This window comes from Notamacropus eugenii, chromosome 7, assembly GCF_028372415.1.
Source record: "Notamacropus eugenii isolate mMacEug1 chromosome 7, mMacEug1.pri_v2, whole genome shotgun sequence".
Lineage (NCBI taxonomy): Eukaryota > Metazoa > Chordata > Mammalia > Diprotodontia > Macropodidae > Notamacropus > Notamacropus eugenii.
In genome coordinates, this window is record NC_092878.1 from 60,357,499 (window position 1) to 60,377,123 (window position 19,625).

The following is a 19,625-nucleotide window of genomic DNA, read 5'->3' on the forward strand; positions in this document are numbered from 1 at the left end:
AAGCCTAGAGACAGGTGAAATGACTTGTCCAATGTCACAAATCCCAAGAAGTTGGAATTTGAATCCAAATACTCTGCCTCCAATGGCTTTTACCCCCTGGCCCCAGGCTATATTCTCCAGGACCTCCATTCTGAACTGAGAACAGTGTCCTACAAATCTAACAAATGCATTGCTAGAGAGAGACGGACACACCAGTAGAGGTGGCAGTTTTTCAGCTGAAACATAAAACCTATCTCCTGACTGTCATTAAAACTCCTTGGGCATCTTCCCCTGGTGTCCTGACAGATTTTAAAGTCTAACAGTTCTAATCTGGCTGCTCAGAATTGCCAGGCATTTCCACATAGGAGTCTGAGATCCTTTCCTTTGCTTTTTATTTACAAATACTGGATAAGACCAAGGATATGTCTGCTGCATGGTGGTCATTTCCAAGTCAGGTTTGGACTTGAAACATAGGGTGAAGGGTCCCTTTCCTGATGAAACACTGCACAGCTCCACAAACCTCTCCATCACCTGTGAGCTTGCCCAACTGAAATCAAGGGGTATTAGGAATCTTGAACTTCACTTTGAAAGGGGTATTAGGAATCTTGAACTTCACTTTGAAGAAAGAGGAAAATTTTTTTTTTTTACTACTGAGATCTCCCATTCCACTCCAATTACCTTCCATCCTTACTATACATATATGTACACCTATATTTGTAAACTGTCTCTATTGGCTAGTACTGCCTAGCACAGTCCATGACTAATAAATGCTTGCTTGCTTCATCATCATCACCATTAAATATTTCTCAGAAACTGATTGATAGGTGCCGTATCATGAAAATCACAAGACAGAAGAAAAAAAAATGTGCTTGTTCCCAGATTTTCATGAAGATAATAATGCTTTGTTGGTAGATCTCTGCAGAAGTTGTAAGAATGGGGAGACATCTCCATGAGACCTTGAAACAAAGCAATAAGTGAATCTCTCTCTCTCTCTTTCTCCTCCTCTTCCTCCTCTCTTTCTTCTTTCTCCCCTGTGCCTTCCTTCTCTCCTTTAGTCCTCCGTCTCTTTCTGTCTCTTCTTCTCTGTGAGTTCTTGTTTGTGTCTTTCTGTCTTTGTCACTGTCTCTCTGTCTCTCTCTGTGTGTCTCTGTCTCTTTGTCTCCATCTCTATCTCTCTGTTTCTCTCTCTGTCTTTCCTTCCTTTTTCCTTCCTCCCTCTCAGGGTCTCTATTCCTGTTCCCTAACATCCCAATCTGTGCCTTCTAGGCCTGTCATTATGACTTTGGGATATAACAAGAGCAATTAAAAGTAGCCTTACATGTTATTTGGTAGTTTAACAGATGGCACCACCTAATATAAGCAACAACACCAGTGGGAACTGTGAGGGCAGAATAGGTGAGTAGCTGAGCAGAACCAGTCTCTATATCTCAGGGATGCAACCAAATCACATGGACCATGACTTAGTCAGACTCCATCAGTCATATGGCAAGATTGTTCCTTTTAAGGCCATATTGGGCAAGTCTACAAATAAACTTGGGCTTTGTAGATTTTGATAGTTCTTCAGCTGCACATAAAGCTATAGTGGCATTTAAGACCAGGGACAGATGGTAAAACTTCCCATTGTCTCCAGCAAATACCAAATGTTCTATTTGGCATTCAAAACCCTTGGTAACCTAACCCCCTCCTACCTTTCCAGTCTTCTTATACCTTGATCCCCAACAAGTACTCTTTGATTCAGTGACATTGGCCTCTTAGTTATTCCACAAATAAGACACTCCATCTCTCATCTCTTGAGATTTTCTCTGGCTGTCCTCCATGCCTGGAATACTCTCCCTCCTCCATTCCAATTACTGACCTCCCTGGCTTCATTTTAAGTTCTATCTAAAATCTCACCTTCTACAGGACCCTTTCCCCAACCCCTCTTAATTCTAATGCCTTCCCTCTGTTAATTATTTCCTATTTACCCTGTATAAAGCTTGCTTTATGTACATTTGTTTGCATCTGTCTCCCATTAAATTATAAGCTCCATGAGGGCAGGGACTGTCTTTTGCCTTTTTTTTTAAATCCCCAGTGCTTGGCACAGTGCCTGGCACATAGTAGGTATGGAATAAATGTTGACTGATTGATTGATTATTGTGAGGATCGTATAAGATAATATTTGTAAAATACTTTGCATAATGCCTACCACATAGTAGGCACTAAATGCTTGTTCCCTCCATGCTCTAAAATCTTTTGTGGCTCCTTATTGTTTTTAAGGTAAAATAGAAAATCTTTAGCCACTCATAATCTGTCTCCCACCTACCCATCCAGTCTTATTTCATAGTATTCCCTTTCATGCATTCTCTATTCCATTCAAAAAGGTTTACCAGATGTTCCAGGTTTGTGACATTTAATGTCTTGTCTTTGTATGGTCTCTCCCCTAGGCCCCTCTTCACTTCTGCCTCTTAGAATGTCTTAGCTTCCCCATACAAGAAGTCTGGTCTCATTCCTGTGTGCATGTTTTCTTCCTCTTGAGATTACCTTGTATATATTTTGCATTTACTTAGAATGTAAATTCTTCTGGAACTGGAACTCTTGGGTTTTTTTGTTCATTTTTTTTTACCTTTGTTTCCCCAAGACATAGCCCAGTGTTTTGCCCTCCAGAGATAGGGATCGTGATTTCACTGGTACAGGGAACTCCCAGGTGAAGAAATTCCCTTCACCAGGGTAGGTCAGCAGTCTGCAACTTATGGTCTTAGTGAGTTACTTAGAGCTCAGTGACTTGCCCAGGGGTCACACAATCAATATATATTAGAATACAGGTTTGCCTGGCTCTGGGGCTCACTCTCTTTACACTTCATCTCTTTGCCCATAGTTAAACAAATGTCTGTTAAATTAAACTGAATTTATAGCACCCATACCCCAAACCAAACCTATGTGCTAAAAACCTAAAATGACTTAAAAACCATATGACAGTTTCCATGATGTTTCAGATTAAAGCTCCTTACCTTCCTTCAGACTTTTCAGGCCTATGAAACTAGACTTTTCATGGTTGTTAAAGTGAAAGACATTTGCAAGTATTTTGGGGAAGATCTTTCTGTCTTAAAGGAAAGTACATCTTGGCCCTTTGCATGTGAAAAGTAGACTTTTTAATTTGGTTTGATTAGAGAATGAGATACTCAAGTCAATCAAATATCATTGTGAATAAATAGTTGCCAGACATGGATTACTAATTTTCAAATTGGAATAAAATGCACTTTTGGTACAGAAACTGTGCTCATAATGTCATCTTGCTCTGTGGTGAGATGCAATTTGGGATCTTCCAATGTCTCACACAGTCCTTAGAAACACTACTTATTGTACCAGGGAAAATTAATGTACCAACTCAGAGATAAGCCCCCTTTATCTTTTGGCTTTTTTTTCTTTCCTGCCCCCATCCTAGACATATTCCCTTGTTAGATATGGTTTCATCACTCCACTCCTTTCTTTCTGTGCTTCTTTATTCTCCCTAATGCTGGAAATTTACTGTCTACTGGGGGCCATCTGTCTACAACACACAAGTTAGAAATCCTATGGGCACCACTTGCCATGCCACTACCATACCTTTCTTTCTGCCATTTGGGGACAGTTCTTGACACTACCAAATCGTTCAAAACCAGAAATTAATATGATGTCATCAGTGAAAATAGCATTAAAGAAAAAACATTAATGTCTGCTTTGCCACTATACACTAGGGACCGTGGGACCTTTCCATCTGACTTGCAGCTAAAGCTTCTGTATATGCTCTTTCTCCCCTTAGAAGGTGAGCTCCCTGAGAGCAGGGAACGTCTTGCTTCTCAGTTTGTATCCTCAGTATCTAGCACAATACGTTGCATATATTAAGCGCTTAATAAATGCTTTATTCATTCACTTATAGTCATTACATATATTGGTATATCAATATAACAGTTTTAATTAGTAATTAACATTTATTTATTTGTTATGATCCCAAGGAGCTCACAATCTAATGAGGAAGAAAATATGCAAACAAATGATATGCTGGATAAATAGGAAATAGTTTACAGAGGGAAGGCACTAGAATTAAAAAGGGTTGAGAAAGGCTTCATCTACAAGGTGGGATTTTAGTTGCAACTTAACAACTTAAACTCTAAAGTTAGAAAGGTACTCTATATACATTATGTCACTGGGCCCTTGCAACATTCCCATAATGTAGGTACTTCCCTGAAGGTATATTTTATTAAGGAGGAAACTGAGACTCAAAGAAGATAGGTGACCCATGCATAGTCACACAGTTAATAGATGTCAGGAGGATTTGGACCCAGATCTTCCAGATTCCAAGTCTGCCATTATCCACTAAGCTGTACCACCTTCAATACAAAAGACAATATCGAATGCAAAAGTTGATGTTATTATCTGTGTATATGCAATTGTCTGTATATATATTACAAACTTTGTGGTTCAACTCGAGCAAAATGTTAAAATTGACCACTCACTAGTGGTTCACCTCTGCTCAACCATGATTATGACCTATCATCCCCTACCATTATTTGGTACATGTAAAAGGAACAAAAATTGATTTGGGTATCAGCCTAAACAAAATATGGGACAGTTTGGAGGAGCAGTGGATAGAGCAATGGAGTCAGGAAGAGGCATCTTCCTGAGTTCAAATTTGATGTCAGACTCTTATTAGCTGTGTGACCCTGGGCAAGTCACTTAACCCTGTTTGTTTCAGTTCCTCATCTGTTAAATGAGCTGGAGAAGAAACCATTCCCATCTCTCTGTCAAGAAAACTCCAAATGGAGTCATGAAGATTTGGATACAACTGAAAAACGACCTAACAACAAAATCAACAAAATATACTTAGGAAGCTAAAGTTGTTTTTGGAGAAGAGCAATAAAATGCATTCCAAAGCCAAACATAAATGGAGTATCAAGTCTGTGAGTGCAGGTGATCAGCCCTGACTAAGATGGAATGTGACTGCTTGAGCTTTGTATAACTCCTCCCAGAAATACCACATGCAGGGCCATCTGGTCTAGTGGGTTACATGTTGTATTTGAATCTTGGCTCAGTTACCTATTAGCAGTGCAGACCTTGCACTTAACTCGTATAACCTCCCTAGGCTTCAGTTTCCTCATTTGTGAATTGGAGAGAGAACAAGAATAGACAATCTCTAAATTTCCTTCCCTTCTAGCTCTAAATCTAAGATCCCAGATATTTAATAAGTATTTTAATCGGCAGCAGACAGCACTCGTGGGTTGGAATCAGCATGTGCTTGCAGGCTTTTGCTCTTTCACTTTGTAAAAAAAAAAAATCTGTGTCAGTGTCTCTTCATTCCCTTGGATCTATTCATAGATTGGAATTTAGATCTGGCATGATATACCCACTTGTGTTCCAAGGAGCCTAAAGCTCAGAATAAATGTTCTCCTATTTGGAGAAGCCTCTCCATCTCTTCCTTACCCATAAAAAATTTGACCTATCCTCAATGGCCAGCTCAAGTCCCATTTAATCCACAAAACTTTCTTTGATTTCTCCCTCACTTAATTTCTGTTGAGCTGGTCTGTACTGTACATTTAATGCTTTACTATAGAAAGAAAGAGAAAGAGAGAGAGAGAGAGAGAGAGAGAGAGAGAGAGAGAGAGAGAGAGAGAGAGAGGAAGGAAGGAAAGAAGGGAGGGAGGAAGGAAGGAAGGAAGGAAGGAAGGAAGGAAGGAAGGAAGGAAGGAAGGAAGGAAGGGAGGGAGGGAGGGAGGGAGGGAGGGAGGGAGGGAGGGAGGGAGAGAGAGAAAGGAAGAAAGAAAGAAAGAAAGAAAGAAAGAAAGAAAGAAAGAAAGAAAGAAAGAAAGAAAGAAAGAAAGAAAGAAAGAAAAGAAAGAGCACTTTGGTAAATTATTCTAGCACATTTCTGAGGGCTATGAGCTGCCAGACCCAGGCAGACCAACAACAGAAGCCCCCAGACTAAAATTAAACCTATTCTTTTGAATATTTTTCTCCTGGTGCCTACAACCAGCCAACTCTCTGTCTTGGATTATTGTTCTTTTTTAATCCTTTTAACTACTGTTAAATCTCTGATTGTTAGCTTTGTGTTTCCCCAAACCCATTTCACAACCCATACCCAACAGTAGCCCCCAGGATTAGTGTGGGAGCTGTGAGGAGGCTCAGCTCCCATAATGCTTCCTGATTGGCATGCAAATAAGCCTAGAGCAATCAGGTAAAATTGTGCGGGCTATAGGCCTCTGTTCCTGTTCCATATTCATGTATTCATTAAGTATATCTGCCAGCAATAATCTCTCTGTCTCTGTCTCACTCCCTCTGTCTCTGCCTTGCTGTCTCTGTCCTCTTTCTCTCTCCAACCCTCTCTCTCTGTCCCTCTCCTTTTCTCTCTCCTTCTCTCATATATGTATACACACATATGTATTTCCACACGCATTTGCCTAAACATGTATGAATGTGTGTATGATGCAAATGATATCTGTCGTTGTTTTCTAATTGTTTCCTGTCTATATCTCCAGCCTATAAGCAGTCTTGTGGCACTGAGCTGATCTGGATTCCTAACTCCTCTGTGACCCCTGCTAGCTGTGTGATGCTGGGCAGATCCTTAAACCTCTCTGAGTTTCAACTTTCTTTTCTGAAAAATGGGGATAATAATGTCACCTATCCCATAAAGCTGTTGTGAGGCTCAATGAGAGAGTGCATGTAATTTACTTTGCCAACCTCAAATTCCTGTATAAATGTGGGCTACTATTATATGTCCCTAGGACAGTCCTAGACATGCATAAACACCCAGTAGAATCACAGGAACATAGAACTTTCAGAGATAGAAGACACTTCAGGGGTAATCTAGACCAACCCTTTCATTTTTACAAATGACAAAACTGAAGTGAAATGACTCTGCCAAAGTCTCACAGCTAGTTAATTAATGTTACAGCTGGGACTAGAACCCTGGATCCCTAAACTCTTCAGTGCTTTCCCTACTACATGATTATTGGTCATTTTATTGAAGAGCACAGAAACTTACCATCTCAGGTCAAGCCTTTACAAAACCACTGCCTGGGTTTGTCATTCAGTAATCCAGATGTCAGGATCACTACAGTCTGTTGGAATAGGTCTAAATACCTTAAGATCTCGGGTTCCCTGGTATAGTCATGTTTTCATTATTGGTTTCTCTTGTTTCTCTCAGACTTATGTGGAAAAGAAGAAAACCTCAGTCTTTAATTTCTTGAAGACCATAGATCATCTTGGAACTACGAAAATGCCTGTGGCAGAGTTTCGGAAAGCCTTGACAATGGTGTGGTTCTACACACAACCTCTGTGTCTGTATGCCTCTGTGTTTCTTCACAGGATTCTGATCAGAGAAATGTGAGATCATATCACTGAAGAACATTCAGAGATCCCAAAGGCTGTACTACCAACAAACATTCTAGAGGAAGTTTCCTACCCTTTGAGTTTTCTGACCCAAACAACCAAGAGCTGTCAGGAGTAACCTGTTTCTCAGTCAGTGTGTGTGTGTGTGTGTGTGTGTGTGTGTGTGTATGTGTGTGTGTGTGTGTTTGTAGGGCTAAAAAGTGCACTGAGCTGTTTGGGATTATACACATACATACATATGTGTGTGTACACACACATAAACATATATCTACACAGATATACATGTAATACTGTATAGCGTATATAGACACATACATGTGTATGTGTATATATATGTAATATCCCAAACATCTCGGTATATACACACATATGTATTTGGATATACACGTATATGTCTCAGTGTGTCTGTATTGTGTGTTGTCTTTTGTTCTTGAAGAGAAGAGAGGCATCAAGATGATGACATGACTTGCAGTTGACTTTGATTTGAGTGAGAGAGGGCTGTGCCAGGTTACCAACCTCACCTCCTTCTCCTGAGCCATCTGGGTCCAGTGACCAGATATTCATCAGGATGACTGGAGATGGTCCAGGATGCAATGTGGGACCAAGCACTGGGGATACAAAGAGAAGTAAGACAGTCTGCTCTGAAAGAGCTTATGCTCTAATAGAGGAGACAATCTATGGATGATGCCCTTCTGTTGGACCACATACTAGCTCCAACACCTTGCTTAAGGATATTCAGGGCCAATGGCATCTGGTTTGTGCCTCTGTGTCCCAGGGATGAAGGGATGTGTCAAAAATAATTGAGAAAGAGCCATCCATGTTATGGACTCCACGGGGTCAGAATGGATGGTTTGGGGCCTCTTTTAAGGGATACAGAAAATACTAGCTCTTCCCTGAACCTACCATGAAAGGGAAATGGAATTTCTCTGTTCCTCAGACTCACTCTGCTACATACACAAGTGCTTGTCCCTATGAACCTGAGATAGACTCGAGTCCCTGTGGCTTCCTCTTCATAAAGAGAGACCTTTAGACTTATATCATTCAGCAGCTATGGAGTGCCTTGCTATTAACAATTCTTTGAAACTAATGTTTTCAGGCCTGTTAATAACTTTGTGAGTTTTAGAAGTGAGGAGCTAATTGTCCTTCAGATGATTTCCACAACAAGTTCTCAGAGGAGAAATTAACCACTTGCAGGGGGATACTCCATACAACACAAAATAGAAGAGGCAGCCAGGGCACTCGAGGCATAGTCTCAGGCTCACATAGGAATTCAGGAGTCCAGCTCCTGCTGCCATGGTGCATATAGTCATCCTTTCTGGGGTAGGGAGGAGAAAAGGAGAGAAATCTCTTTTTCCCCTTTACTCAAAAATTCTATGAGGAGCTAGCATCGACTCTGTCCCCTAACAGAAGCCAGAAACTGTCACTTCTTCCTCACATAAATAAAATCCTAGTCCTGGACTCCCTCCCCCCCAAACTGGTAAACATTTGGTGATGAACTAGTGCTAAACATGCATATAGAACATATATGTGTATATAACATACCAAACACACATGTATGTATTTATACGCATACATATATGTCTCAGTAAGTGAGTGTGTATATAATTCACTGAGACATTTTGGATATTATATATACATATATATATATTTGTGTATGAATATATGCACAAGTGTGTGTGTTCTCCAAATGTCTCAATACAGTAATCTCTGTGTGGATGTGTGTGTGTATATACATACACATATGTGTAGTCACATATTCATGCAAGCATGTATGCATGTGTAAACAAACTTTATCCATTTACACAAATCTCATAGTAAAATAGTAAATAGCTCTTTATATATGCCAGATATATACATACAATACATATATACATATACTATATAGGTATGTACATAGCATATATGTGTGTGCACACATATGTACGTGTGTGTACGTATGTATGTGTGTGCACACGTGTATGTGTGCATGTATGTGTTAAGGCAGCTAGGTGGTGAGGTAGATAGACTGTCACGCCTGGAGTAAGGAAGATGCATCATCCTGAGTTTAAATCTAGCCTCAGACTCTTATTAACTGTGTGACTCTGGGCAAGTCAATTAACAATGTTTGCCTTAGTTTCTTCATCTCTAAAATGAGCCAAAAAAGGAAATGGCCAACCACTGCAGTATCTCTGCCAAGAAAACCCCAAACAGAGTCACAGAGAGTTGGACACAGCTGAAACAACTGAACAACAAAAATGCACTATATGTGGTATATGTAAATATACATATATCCCCTCCCATACACACACACACACACACACACACACACACACACACATACACACACTGTAATAGCCTTGCTTTAATGTCTAAAATTTCCCCATTAGTCACTTCTTTGGGTCAATGTAGAGAACATCCTATTAAAATGTAAAAGATGTCTGTGCAGTTAAAGTACAAATTTTTATCAGCCATTAACACCATCCTGAGAGCATAGACCAAACTAAATTGTGGGTGATATGGGAAGAGGCTGAACAGATTGGAGAAGTAAGGAGAGGGATAGCTAGGTTGGGGTTCTCTAATGAGAGACTCTCTTTTTGGAAGGAAAGAAGAAAAATAGAAGGGATTGAAGGACTTTGAGAGAAAGAGACAGGAGGAAGGCATGGAAAACAAACTTGACTTTCCCCAGAACTTTGCGTAGTGTGGACTCATCCACCTAATCTCTCTGGATCCTTCCTTTTTACTCCTCCATCATAGACATGGCCATTAAACACAAGAAATGATTTCCCTTAATTCCATGATGAGATTTGCCTTGGGTTGGTTGCCATTTTCAGTACTCTCTAAGCCCTCCATTCCCATTTCAGCAAAGAAGGTCTACCTACCTGAGCAGTGAGAAGTGACTCACTTCTGTCTCACAGTGGAACAGTACACAGAGTAGCTTTGGAGAACTTGGCTAACTCCCTTTCTTCTTCCACTTCTACAGCAAACGAAGGTTCCTTTGAACAGAATACAAATCAGAGAATTAATCAAGAAACTAGACCCATATGAAACAGGAATGATAGATTACAGGTAAGCCTTGGTCCTATACCATAACCTATTATGGTAGTGAGACAGCATGTGCCTGGAATCTTTCCTCATCCCTTTCTAACTAACTGCTCTCTGTATGGGATTCTCCAGTTCTACTCAGAAGAAATCGTCCTATGAATTAGAACTAAGAAAATCGAGGTCTCTGTTCACCCTATTACCTGGGATCATTAGCCCACTCACATTGCAGCAACCAACCTCCATTTCCAAGGTTCCTGGTACTATGGGTCACTGTCTATCCCATGAGTAGCAGAGAACTGGCATTGTTTCATGATCCATTGTCCAGTCTACCCATTAATAATGGGGTGACCCATGGATAAGTCATTGTATTTTCAGTTTTTCCTAAGGAAACCTAACCCTCGGTTTCCTCATTTGTGGGGTTTTTAAGGGGGTGAGAGTCAGACCTATAATTCTCTCAGGAGTTTCTTTAAGGAAGGTGGAAAGGAAGAAAAAAATTAAAGTCTTGTTAATCAAAAGAAAGAAAACTTAAAAAGAGCAAAGAGATTATTCTTGAGCTTTACTCCTGAAGAAGGAGGAGGAGGAGGAGGAGGGGAGAGTGGAGAGAGAGAGAGAAGAGAGAGGCAGAGAGAGAGAGAGAGAGAGAGAGAGAGAGAGAGAGAGGCAGAGAGAGAGAGAGACAGAGAGACAGAGAGACAGAGACAGAGACAGAGACAGAGAGACAGAGAGACAGAGAGAGACAGAGAGCTCCTAATGAGAAATTCTCTCTACCAGTGCAGACTGGAAACCATCCTGCAAATTATAGATTTGTGTGAGAGGCTACATAACTTATCCAGGGTCACACAGTCAGTACACATCAGAGGCAGGCTGGAATAAAGTCTTTCTGACCCTGAAGACAGATCTCTATCTATCTCTATCTATCCTGAGATTGCTTCTAGAATTTATAAAACTGGAGTAGCAATGCATGCACTTACTAACTCACTGTTAATTATAAGGAAAGTACGTGACAAACTTAAAAACATTAAATACATGTGAGTTATTATTAGTGCTTTTCCTGTTGCCAAAATAAAAACTGGTCACCCTCTTACCCAAGACCAGGGAATGCACCAACCACAACAGTTGTCTTAGAGCCAGCTAATGGTACCAGGGAACCAGAAGCATACTCCCAGAGGTAGGGGTGTACTGGAGCCAGCCCTTACCACAGTGAATTCATTAATTTTCAGTAAGAGTATTTACACTTCAGAAATCAGCAAATACTACAAATCAGACCTTGGTTTATTGTTTTGTGGATTGTCCAGACTTAAAAAAGTGATGGAAACTGTGATCATAATTAAACTTAAAAGTTATCTTTTTGGAGAGTCAGTTGTTAAACATTAAACAGCACACCCCTGCCCAGAAGATATGCCTTTGTCCTTCATGATGTGTATCTTCAGATGCCTCATATGTTCCCCTTTCTTAGAATTTCCTCTATCTTCCTCCTTCCCCAACCAAAGCAAAATCAGAAAGCCCCTTTTCCCACTAATATGGAGAAACGCCCCACTGCAGTGATATCCCTGGGATCGTAAGATCATGGATTTACAGCAGGAAAGGACCTGAGAAGCCCCCTAATTCAGTGCCTTTGTTTTACTACTGTGAAAACTGGTCCTGAGAGAAATTAAGAGACTTGCCCACGGTCACACAGATAATAAGTGACAGAGGCATTAGCCACTAGAAGATGCAATGGATCGAGCATAGGACCTGGAGTCAGGAAGACCTGAGTTCAAATGTGTCCACAAACACTAGCAGTATGACCATGAACAAGTCATTTAACCTGTTTGCCTCAATTTCCTCAGTTGTAAAATGGGGTTAATTGTAGCACCTATCTCCAAAGGTTTTGTGAGGTTCAAATGAGATGATGAGTGTAAAGCACTTGATACAGAATAAGCACCGTACTAATGTTAATTATTATTGTGTGACCCTGGACAAGTCACTTAGCTTGTTTACCTCAGTTTCTTCCATTGTAAAGTGGAGATAATTTTAGTAACAACCTCCCAGGGCTGCTGTGAGGATCAAATGAGATAATATTTGTAGAGCACTTCGCACAATGCCTGGCACATAGAATTACCATCTAAATGTTAGCTGCTATCATTATGAAGGGGGCAGAGTTGATGACTGGACCCCAGCCGTTTAAGACCAGTGCTGGTCCCTTTGCCACTGTCCCATGTTACCTCTGTCCTCTAAAGGGAAGCACAAGACTAGCAGAAGATGTCTTCTGACTTATTCCAGTCATGGAACAGCAAATTCCAATCATGCCCCTAATTTTCATGTAGATTGTAAGATCCTCAGAAGAAGGGATTAGAAGCCCTCCTTGGCATCCTCGGAGGCTAGCTCAGTGCCCCAAATGGCAGGGACGGAGTCAGTACAATAAGTGATAATGAACCAAGTACTGGTCATAGATCTCTCCTTTGACAGTTAACTAACTGTAGGATCATAACAAAGTCATTTAATTTCTCTGGGTTTCATGAAACTCTCTTAAGATGTATCTATTAGATTTCAATCAGGCCAACATCTGCACTGATAGAGAGAGCCCCAGTACTCAGAAAATAGTCGCAGGAATGGGAGAATTAAAGGATTCTTGCAAGGTGTGAGAATTAAAAGTGCTAATAACTGTAGCCCACTTGAGAGGGGAAAAAAAAGAATATGTAAATGCTAGTTTTTATGTTGATTATAATTTAGATAAGTCTGCAATAACCTCATTGTAACAGTATAGGCATTGACGTAGGCCATTATTATAACCTATTATTGGAAGAAAAATCTCTTAGTGAAAGGACCAGTGTCTAGAAGTTAACAGCAAACAAGCATTTATTAAGTACCTACTAGGTGCATGGTGACTAATGGGTGGAACAATGGATAGAGTACTAGGCCTGGAGTCAGGGAGACCTGAGGTCAAATTTGGCCTTAGACACATATTAGCTGTGAGACGCTGGGCAAGTCATTTAACCCTGTTTGCCTCAGTTTCCTCATCTGTAAAATGAGCTGGAGAAGGAAATGGCAAAACTCTCCAGTATTTTTGCCAAGAAAACCCCAAATGTGGTCATGAAGAGTCAGACACAACTGAAAGAACAACAAATATGCGTGGCACTGAGGACGCAAAGACAAAATATGAACCAGTCCCTGCTCTCAAAGACTGGTGCCCCAAAGGACATCCCTCTGGAGTGAAACAACTTTAATTATTAAGATAGCAACTGACATGTGATGTTTATTAATTTCTACATTTTCTTTAGCTCTTTTGTTTGCTTTTTTTTCTGGATAAGGATCTTCAGTACCTTTATCTCAGTACCTACCTCAAAAGAGTTAACTTTACCAAAGAGCCACATGATTATTTTAAATTATTATCTGTGTTATAATTATTATCAAACAAATACTCTGGGGGCACCCACCAATCATGATTATTTTGTTCCTTTTAAAATAGCGTATTCCAAGAACCAACCTCAGAGAAGCAGCCCCAGTGAGTTGAAAAGCAATACCACAGAGGAGAAATGAAGAGGAAGCAAGAAACTGAGGAAATATATACTAAAACCCATAGACAACCTTATGGATAGCTGATGGAAAGACAGGCTCTTGGAACTAGGAAATAAAACATCAAGTTTCCTCATAGGTTTGGGCTGCTGGTGATTTGCTCTTCAGCAGCAGTGGATAGTCTCAGGGATAAACTGCCAGCCAAGGAACAGGTGGTTTAAGGAAGAACAGGGCCCAAAGTTGGAATGAACTTCTGCTGCTAGAAGGTCAAAAATCAGCTGGAGAAGGGAGGGGTTGTTACAGCGAGAGGATGGTTGTTGGATTCTGAACGGGATTAAAAGATGAGGGGGTTTTAGGGAGAAATCTGGTAGGATCATAAAACATGGGCTGATTCTCTGAGTAGATTAAGAAACAAGATGGCAGGACTCAAATAGCATTGAGGTACCACAGGGCAGTGAGAAGAGAGGCAGAATGGAAATTGGGAGATGGGGGATCTAGTCCCAACTCTGCCATTCACCAGCTGTGTTATCTCGCATGTCACCTCCCAGGCCTTAGTTGTTTCATCCATAGAGCAAAGGGGCTAATCTAGGAGATCTGTATGGTCCCTGTGGGAAGCTAGGTAGCTCACCTAGGCTTGGAATCAGAAAGGCTGTTCAAATATAGCCTCAGCTGTCTACTTGCTATGTGACCCTGGGTTAATCCCTTAACTTCTGTTTGCCTCAATTTCTTCATCTGTAAAATGGGGATAATAATAGCACCTATCTCTCAGGGTGGCTGTGGTTGTAAAGATCAATTAAATGCCTGGCACATAGTTGTTGTTGTTGTTGTGTTCATCCTTCATTTTCAAAGAGGACCATGACATCAGAAAAATAGTGACATGACTTGCACTTAACTTTGTTTTGAGTGAAGGAGGGCTGTGCAAGGTCATCAGCCTCACTTTCTCCTCCTGAGCCATCTGGATCCAGTGACCAGATATTCATCAGGATCACTGGAGATGGCTCAGGATGCAATAGGAGACCTTGGCCTCTTAGGTTAAGACCTTTTCAGGTACTCACTTCAAGTGAGGTAACAACCATTCAGTGAATAGTCCTCTTTAAAAAGTAGTGGGGGAGGAGGGAGAGCCAAGATAACTGAGTAGAAGGACAGACCTCCTCTAGCTCTCCCCCTGTAGCCCATAAGATACCTGTACGAAAAAATGACTTTAAATAAATTCTAGAGCAGCAGAAGTCACAAAACGACAGAGTGAAAGAGATTTCCAGCCCAAGACAACCTGGAAGGCCAACAGGAAAGGTCTATCACACTGGGCTAGGAGTGGAGTGCAGCCCAGCCTTGGTGCACAGCACAGACAGGACTGGGAGCAGGCTTCAGGGTGTGAAACCATGGTTAGCAACTGTGGTTCCCAGATTTCTCAACCCACAAATGCCAAAGCCAGCTTCAAAGGTCAGTAAGAAAACTCTTTCACTTGAGTGAGAAGGCAGTACCATCTGGCCCCAGTGTCAGTCTGACCCACACCCCAGCCCCAGCCCCAGGGTAGCAGCAGTCACTGAAGCAGGAGTTTCCGCTTTTGGAGTGGAAACTTAAAGACCCTGGGGGAATCAAGCAGCTGATCTGGATCTCAGTCCTGAGTGGTGGTCCTGTGGTGGGAAGAGCATTGGCATGGTGGAGTTGGGGAGGCTCTGGAGAGAAAATCCTACTCACAGATCCTAGGAAGAAAAGAGTGCTTGTGGTTGCTCACAGACCAGAGTGCAGGCCAGGAGAGGAGTAAATTCCTCTCACCTTAGAGAAACTGAGAACTGACAGGTCCCTGGAGTATACCCTCCACTTGACAAAGTACTCAAAAGTCAAGTTACTGGTTGAGAAATGCCCCAAAAAAGGGGAAAAATAAGACTATAGAAGGTTACTTTCTTGGTGAACAGGTATTTTCCATCCTTTTGGATGAAGAAGAACAAAGCACACCATCCAAAGAAGACATAAAAGTCAAGGCTTCTCCATCTAAAACCTCAAAAAAAAATATACAATGGTCTTAGGCCATGAAAGAGCTCAAAAAGGATTTTGAAAATCAAGTAAGATAGGTGGAGGAAAAATTGAAGAGAAATGGGAGCAATGCAAGAAAATCATGAAAAGCAAGTCAACAGCTTGCAAAAGGAGACCCAAAAAAATGCTGAAAGATAATAACACCTTTAAAAATAGACTAATCCAAATGGCAAAAGAGGTCCAAAAAGTCAATGAGGAGAAGGATGCTTTAGAAAGCAGAATTGGCCACATGGAAAAGGAGGTTCAAAAGTTCCCCAGAGAAAATAGTTATTTTAAAATTAGAATGGAGCAGATGGAAGCTAATGACTTTATGAGAAACCAAAGAAATTATAAAACAAAACCAAAAGAATGAAAAAAAGAGGACAATGTGAAATATCTCATCGGAAAAACAACTAACCTGGAAAATAGATCTAGGAGAGATAATTTAAAAATTATTGATCTACCTGAAAACCATGATCAAAAAAAGAGCCTAGACATCATCTTCCAAGAAATTATCAAGGAAAACTGCACTGATATTCTAGACCTAGAGGGTAAAATAGAAATGGAAAGAATTCACTGATCACCTCCTGAAAGAGATCCCCAAAGGAAAACTCCTAGGAATATTATAGCCAAATTCCAGAGTTCCCAGGTGAAGGAGAAAATATTACAAGCAGCCAGAAAAAAATAATTCAAGTAAAGTGGAAATACAATCAGGATAACACAGGATTTAGCAGCTTCTACACTAAGGGATTGAATGGCTTGGAATATGATATTCCAAAGGTCAAAGGAAATAGGATTAAAATCAAGAATCACCTACCCAGCAAAACTGAGTATAATACTTCAGGGGAATTTCAATAAAATAGAGGACTTCCAGGCATTCTTGGTGAAAACACTAGAACTGAATAGAAAATTTGACTTTCAAATATAATAATCAAGAGAAACATGAAATGGTGAACAGGAAAGAGAAACCTTAAGGAACTCATTAAAGTTGAACTGTTTGCATTCCTACACAGAAAGATGTTATTTGTTATTCATGACACCTTTTTCAGTATTAGAGTAGTTAGAGGGAATATATATATATATGTATATATATGTAGGTGTCTGTGGGTATGCATGTATGTGTATATTATATATGTGTATGTATGTTATATGTACATGGGTGTGTGTGTATATGTATGTGTGTATGTGTGTATATATATATATATATATATATATATATATATATATATATATATATATATATATATATATATATATATATCCATAGAAGGCACAGGGTGAAATGAATGTGAAAGGAGAATACCTAAAAAAATAAAATTTACTCTGGAATGGAATGTACTAGGAGTAAGAGAAAGTGAGAGGTAGAATGTAGCAAATCATCTCACATAAAGAAGGAAGAAAGAGCTTTTGCAATGAAGGGGATGAGGGGAGAGATGAAAGGAAATAATTGAGCCTTACTCTCATGCGATTTGGTTTAAGAAGGGAATAACACACACTCAATTGGGTATGGAAATCTACTTTACCCTGCAGGAAGACAAGGGGGAAGGGGATAGGAGAGGGAAGATAATAGAAGGGACAGCAAATTGGGGAAAGGGATAATCAGAAGCAAACATAATTGTGGAAGAAGATCAAGGAAGAGAATGGAATAAATGAAGGGCAGGATAAGACAGAGGGAAATGTGGTTAGTCCTATACAACATAACTATTATGGAAGTGCTTTGCATTGTTACACATACATGACCTATATTGAATTGCTTGTTTTCTCAATGAGGGTGGGTGGGGAGGGAGAGAATATAAAACTCAAAGCTTTAAGAATGAATGTTTAAAAATTGTTTTAGCATGCTACTGGAAATTAAGCTATACACGCAATGGAATATAGAAATCTATTTTGCCCTATAGGAAAATAGAGGGGAAGGGGGATGGAAGAAAGCTGAATAGTAGAAGGGAGGATAGACTGGAGGAAGGGGTGAATGGGGTGCATGCTGTCCTGGGGTGGAGGGTGGGGAGAGATGGGGAGAAAATTTTGAATTCAAATTCTTGTGGAAGTGAACGTTATTAACTGAAAAATAGATAAATCAAAAAAAGTAGTCAAGGGATGGCCCCTTTAAATAGAAAAGAAAAAGAGAAAATAAATAGATAAATAAATAAAGCCAGGAGAGGCCAGAGCCTCAGTGTTGTTGTTTCGACCAGAACCAATTCCTATTGACATTCATTCTAATCAGCCTGTATATAAAGCTAGCTCCAAGTAAAGGCCTTTACTAAGTTGGCAGAGTAAGAGAGCAGGGTCACAAAACATTTCCCTTATGAAACCTGGATCATATTTTTACACAAATATAGAAACATCACAAACCTAGGATACAGGTAACAAGGCACATTTGAAGGGAATACATGTGGCCAAGGAAACTCACCCTACTGACCTCCTAGTAGTGTCTCTTGTGGGCAAGACCCTCAGTTAAGCTCCTTGACCCCTCTCCTCTCTGTAGATCAACTCTTAAATTAAACATGTATACATACATACGTACATACGTACATACATACATATATGTATGTCTTCTAATGTTTTATTGAAATTATTAATTTTTATTTGACTGTAGGCCTGAACTATAAAGTCCTATGCAAAAAGAGCTAAAATGATGTTTTTCTCATGACCTATACTATACTTATTTTCTTCAATTTCTTTTTCTCTTATTACTAAACAGCATTTCTAGAACTATGTCAAATAACAGTGGTGACAATGGGCAGCTTTGCTGCTTTTGATCTTTCTGAGATTGTCATAAAATTTTCTCTGTCTTACTCTGTTAAGCTGGGTATTTTATATTTTTGTAAATACAGCTGTTAAAGCTTTAAACTACACTATGACTTTTGGGATACCTTGCATTCATCCAATTCATTATGAGTCCTATTGGCATATAATTGGGCAAAATAGTTTCTAATTTCCTTTATTTCCTCTTCATTGACACATAGTGAGTGCCATATAAATATTAATTATTATTGTTAATAATCCTTATGTAACCCTGGGCAAATCACTTAAACTCTGTCTCAGTTTCCTCAAGTGTAAAACAGTGACAATAATAGCACTTAACTCTCAGACTTGTTGTAAGGATCAGATGAGATAATAATTGTAAAGCTCTTAGCATGTGTCTGGCACATAATAGGTGCTTAATAAATGCTTGTTTCCTTCCCTTGTGCTAACATTCTAAGAAGGATTTTTAATATGTGTTGGCTAATAAAAATGAGTGAATTAATTAAGTCTTGGGAAATTGGAGAGTCTCAAAAATTTTATGATGGTTAAAAAAGGAAATGGATAAAGAATATGGCTACCATCATCTGTGGTCCTGACTTAAGGTCAAGCACTCTATCCACTAGGCCACCTAGCTGCCCAGTCCTCAGATTAGGCAATTCCTAATGAAAAGCAGTAGCAGCATTTAATATAGGGAATACTGTGTATTCAGCACTGTGGTAGACACCTGGGGATAGAGACAAATAAATAAATAAATCTTGCTTTCAAGGAGTCAGCTAGAATTCACTGGAGTGAATAGGATGTAGGAAAAGGAGCTTACTTTCTTTCCTATCTGACTGCCAATCAATTTTCTAAATATATTTGTTAAATAATAAATCCTTTCACCAGGTTTTTATTTTCTATGTTTATCAGTCACTAATATTTTGCATACATTTGAATGGAGTCCACTGTGTCTATTTCATTGGTCTGTTACTCTATCCCTCCTTCCCCCCATTTGTTGTTCAGTCCTATCTAACTCTTTGTGATCCCATGGACCA

The 19,625-nt window shown here is 39.9% G+C and overlaps 2 protein-coding genes across 4 annotated transcripts in view; one reads left to right on the plus strand and one right to left on the minus strand.

The window, feature by feature from the left end:
• LRRC74A (leucine rich repeat containing 74A) overlaps positions 1-14,647 on the plus strand; it is a 52,700-nt gene extending 38,053 nt beyond the window's left edge. For 2 of the 3 annotated variants that reach the window (XM_072623170.1, XM_072623171.1), the window contains exons 12-14: positions 7,136-7,243; positions 10,280-10,365; positions 13,790-14,647. In XM_072623170.1, coding sequence (XP_072479271.1) covers positions 7,136-7,243; positions 10,280-10,365; positions 13,790-13,829 — 234 coding nt within the window. In that variant the 3' untranslated portion in view covers positions 13,830-14,647. Of the gene's footprint in view, positions 1-7,135; positions 7,315-10,279; positions 10,366-13,789 lie in introns of all 3 variants that reach the window. The other variant, XR_011970186.1, reaches the window with a different exon arrangement.
• ANGEL1 (angel homolog 1) overlaps positions 1-19,625 on the minus strand; it is a 112,542-nt gene that overhangs the window by 64,786 nt on the left and 28,131 nt on the right. The window contains exon 3 of the mRNA XM_072623166.1: positions 10,179-10,292. The gene's annotated coding sequence lies outside the window, so the exon portion shown is untranslated. The remainder of the gene's footprint in view (positions 1-10,178; positions 10,293-19,625) is intronic.